Here is a 3,920-nt window from a genome sequence, read left to right on the forward strand (position 1 = left end):
TATAATTAGATATAGATATATATCAACAAATTTTATACACACATTTATATATATATATAATTATTTTATTATTTTTTTGTTATAAATGCTAAAATAAAATTTTGTTATTCTTATGTTATTCTAATAATGTTTCATAATCACAAATGATGTACAATCTTTTTTAGAACAGAGATCAAAGAATACTGACAATGAAAAAAATAGAAATAGAATCTGAAAAAATTACTCCATTATGTTTCATCCATCTTGTACGTGTAGTTAAACTGTATATAATGAAGTAAAAAATTTTAATTCTTTTATAATTAATTTTTTTTAAACAAATATATCTTATAGATTTATTTTCTTAACAAATTTCTTATAAGATAGTGCAAGTTGCACATTTTATTGATAATTATAAAACACTTAATTATTGTTGTTAATAATAATTATTATTATTATATATATTTAATATTAATGAATTAATAGAAATATAATTTGCAAAGTATAAATGACTGTGTGTGAATGCACGCTGCTACTATATATTATATATTAACATGTCGGTGACACATGTGTCAATGCACAGTGTAAAAAATGTTTATGTACATAAAAAATATTTTAATTTAAAGTATAAAATTTTAGCTTTCTCAAATAATCTTAATTCTCAAATAATCTTAATTATTCAGATATAGAATAAAAGTTACATCCCACTGCGTATTATGTAAAAACTCGTTCCTTACGATTAAGTAATTGACATTTAAAAATTCATAAATGTCAAATCAAATTAATAAAGAAGGACCAATTTGAACCAAATTTTGCCATAATTGGTTTCTCTTTATTAATTTAATTGACATGAAATGAGTCACACAATATGATAAAATGTAATACAAGTAATATATCTTTTTGTATTGCATTTTATTTCTTATTCAAAGAGGCGTATAAAATAAAAAAACAAGCTACATTTTCAATTATTTATGATGTGATATAGATTTATTATTTCATGATTTTTTCCTTTAAAAGCAGCATTGTATCTAAATATCACTCCTTTAAAATCAGCCACACAACTAGAATTATATATGTTAGAATTATAAAATGCTCTATCAAGATACATGAGATGACAGTCTTATTTTCTAAAATTGATTACATATGTATTTTATATGTTTAATAATAAATTTATTTTATAATGCAGTTGGTAATATTATGTAAGAGCAGAACAGTACAAATATATAAAAGAATGAAATATTCTCAACAATAAATTTAAATTTATATGTGCATATTGTGTGCACACACATTGTGAAATATCAACTACTTCAATTTATTCTGCTCTGTCTCCTGTTGCTAGAATATAAAATAGAGAGAAAAAAATATCATGAAATATTTTATTATATGCGATATGTCACACAATTTGTTGAGAATATATAATGTTCCTGAATATGAAAGATGAAATGTTGAGTGCCTTGTAGACTGGATATATTTCTTCTAATATAGTCATATTTATTTTTTTATAGATTTATAAGTGATCATCTCTACAGAAATAAAATCTATTTGAACATGTTCCACATTTTCTATATATTTCTCTAACTAATAAATGTTCAAGCTGTGAATATAAATATTATTTGATATGTCTCTCTATTGCCAGATAATTTGAGTCTCGAATTAGCAAATATAGAATTTATATATGTCTTGCACATATAGTGTGTACATGTTCATAAAGACTATGCTTTATAATCTTGTGGACCTAGGATTGCAAAATAGAGTATGATATGCAACAAAATTGTTACATTTTTCACTTTAATAGTATATAAATATTGTTTCATGCTGTGTATTGGAGATATTCATCTTATTCATGCGTTTTCAATCTGTATTATTGCAATACAAAAATATAAAGCTTGCAATAAAAATATAAAAAATAGCTAATATATAATGAAGTTGTGAAATAAATCAAGTATTGAATATTACCTCAAAAAACTATCTTTCAAATATTGCATAAGGAAATAAATTAGTTGATTTATAAATTTGTTAATTATATTCTCTATTAGTTTAATTTATATTTGAGTTTTAATAAATGTATTTATTTATTTATTTTCTATTTACTTGAAGATATAATAATAAGGTAGTTTAAATCATGATAATTTTTTATATTTCCTTTTTCTAAATATTGATAATGAAATTTACTCATTAATTATATATTTTTATTTTTGATGTAAATTGTATATCTTCTAATCGTGATTTATAGGTGTATAAAGATTTTAATTTAAATTTATTATAGAATAAAAGAGATTTTCCTGATATCTATATTTCTTAAATAACATTTGATTCTTTATTTGAAAATATACATATTAAAAAAGGAGATAAGATTTTAGTAGTATAAATCATATTCGATCTAAAGCTTCTAACATTATGACGCTGTTGCCACGAATTACCTAGAAAAATATACAACTTGTCTTAATGAAATCTTTCATCGATTTTAAGTGATAATATTAAATTCTCTTGCATAATATATAAAATTTTTAAATTTATTTTTTCTATAAAATTGTACTATAACTTACCACCATCCCAATATTGTTTTTGGTACCATCTTTGCATTCTTCTACACTTTCATCTATAACCATATTCATGAATGGATCAAAACCTCTCAGTATGCCAATAACATGTCGACCTCCGTTCAGCTTTACTGCAAGAGATTCAAATAAAATTACAATAAAGAACAAATTATATTTGTTAGTATAAAAACGTATATATATATTGCATTTTACATATATAAATGTTTTTTAAATATTATAGGATAAAAACTGGTGGAAATATGGAATAAAGTTTTCGTTAAATTTTGTTATCGCTAAATGCATGCAATTTCCAAAGGACAATAGAAGCAAGCCTCTCAAATTTGCATAATCTTCTTAAAATAATATTTTATGTTAAATATATATTTCATAAAAATCTTTACATGATATAATTTTCTCTGTACAAGATATACAACTTCCAACAAGGATTATATCAAGTCCTTTAATTTAATCTAATCTTTTTCTCAAATATATAATTTGAATTTTATTAACACGTTCTTATACGATACTTACAAGACAGCCTTTTATCCATATACCTGAAAAAAAATTACAAAATTGTCATTAATAAATAATGCGTAAAATGCTCTGACGATTAAAACAATGATTAAATAATGGTAAAGCATTGTATTAAATTATGAAAAATTACTTACTTTTTTAGCTCGGGCGGATGTGCCTTGCTCATTTTGATAACAACTGACTTTACTCAGGTAAATACACGAGACCGTTTATATATATTTATATTGCCGGTTGACCCTTTTGCTTAATTCTTGTTCTTTAGCATCCTTAAGGTACGATTACATTCATACGACAAAATGTTTAAGGCCGCAACACACACTTTTGCACAAACGCATAACCATAAGCATAAGAAAATTGATTGGTTCATTTTCTTATGCATATACTTGAGGACCAATCAATTTCCTTATGCTTATGGCAGAGAGAAACCTGAGAGCGGCCACCAGCCTCGACGGGCACATTTCTCGATGCTTGACGCGCCGTCTGACAAAGTGGAAGTGAACTTAGTACATTACGCTCGGTAACGAAACATGGTTTGTGTCTATGATATAGGTTCATGTCCGAACTATTCAGAGATGGACAGTCATTATATGTATATTTATATTATCAGGAGAATATATTTTGCGAGAAGGTCGATGATGCGTTGATGACCTCTTTACAAATCATGTTCTCCTAATAACGCAAGCGTGAAAATTTTCGAAAATTCGTTTCTTATTATTTTATATTATCAGGAGAATATATTTTGCGAGGAGGTCGATGATGCGTTGATGACCTCTTTACAAATCATGTTCTCCTAATAACGCAACCGTGAAAATTTTCGAAAATCGTTTCTTATTATTTATATTTCAGGAGAATATATTTGCGAGAGGTCGA

The 3,920-nt window shown here is 25.0% G+C and overlaps 1 protein-coding gene across 1 annotated transcript; it reads right to left on the reverse strand.

Annotated features, from left to right (window-relative positions):
* Positions 1 to 2,208: 2,208 nt before the first annotated feature.
* On the reverse strand, positions 2,209 to 3,367 carry LOC105255469 (probable small nuclear ribonucleoprotein G). Its single transcript, XM_011264766.3, has 4 exons — positions 3,185 to 3,367; positions 3,048 to 3,070; positions 2,523 to 2,647; positions 2,209 to 2,396 (listed from the first exon to the last, which is right to left on the reverse strand). The coding sequence occupies exons 1-4, from the start codon at positions 3,214 to 3,216 to the stop codon at positions 2,346 to 2,348; spliced, it is 231 nt and encodes a 76-aa protein (XP_011263068.1). The 5' UTR covers positions 3,217 to 3,367; the 3' UTR covers positions 2,209 to 2,345.
* Between the last annotated feature and the right edge of the window lie 553 nt (positions 3,368 to 3,920).

Source organism: Camponotus floridanus, unplaced genomic scaffold, assembly GCF_003227725.1.
Source record: "Camponotus floridanus strain SB8 unplaced genomic scaffold, Cflo_v7.5 scaffold29, whole genome shotgun sequence".
Classification (NCBI taxonomy): Eukaryota; Metazoa; Arthropoda; class Insecta; order Hymenoptera; family Formicidae; genus Camponotus; species Camponotus floridanus.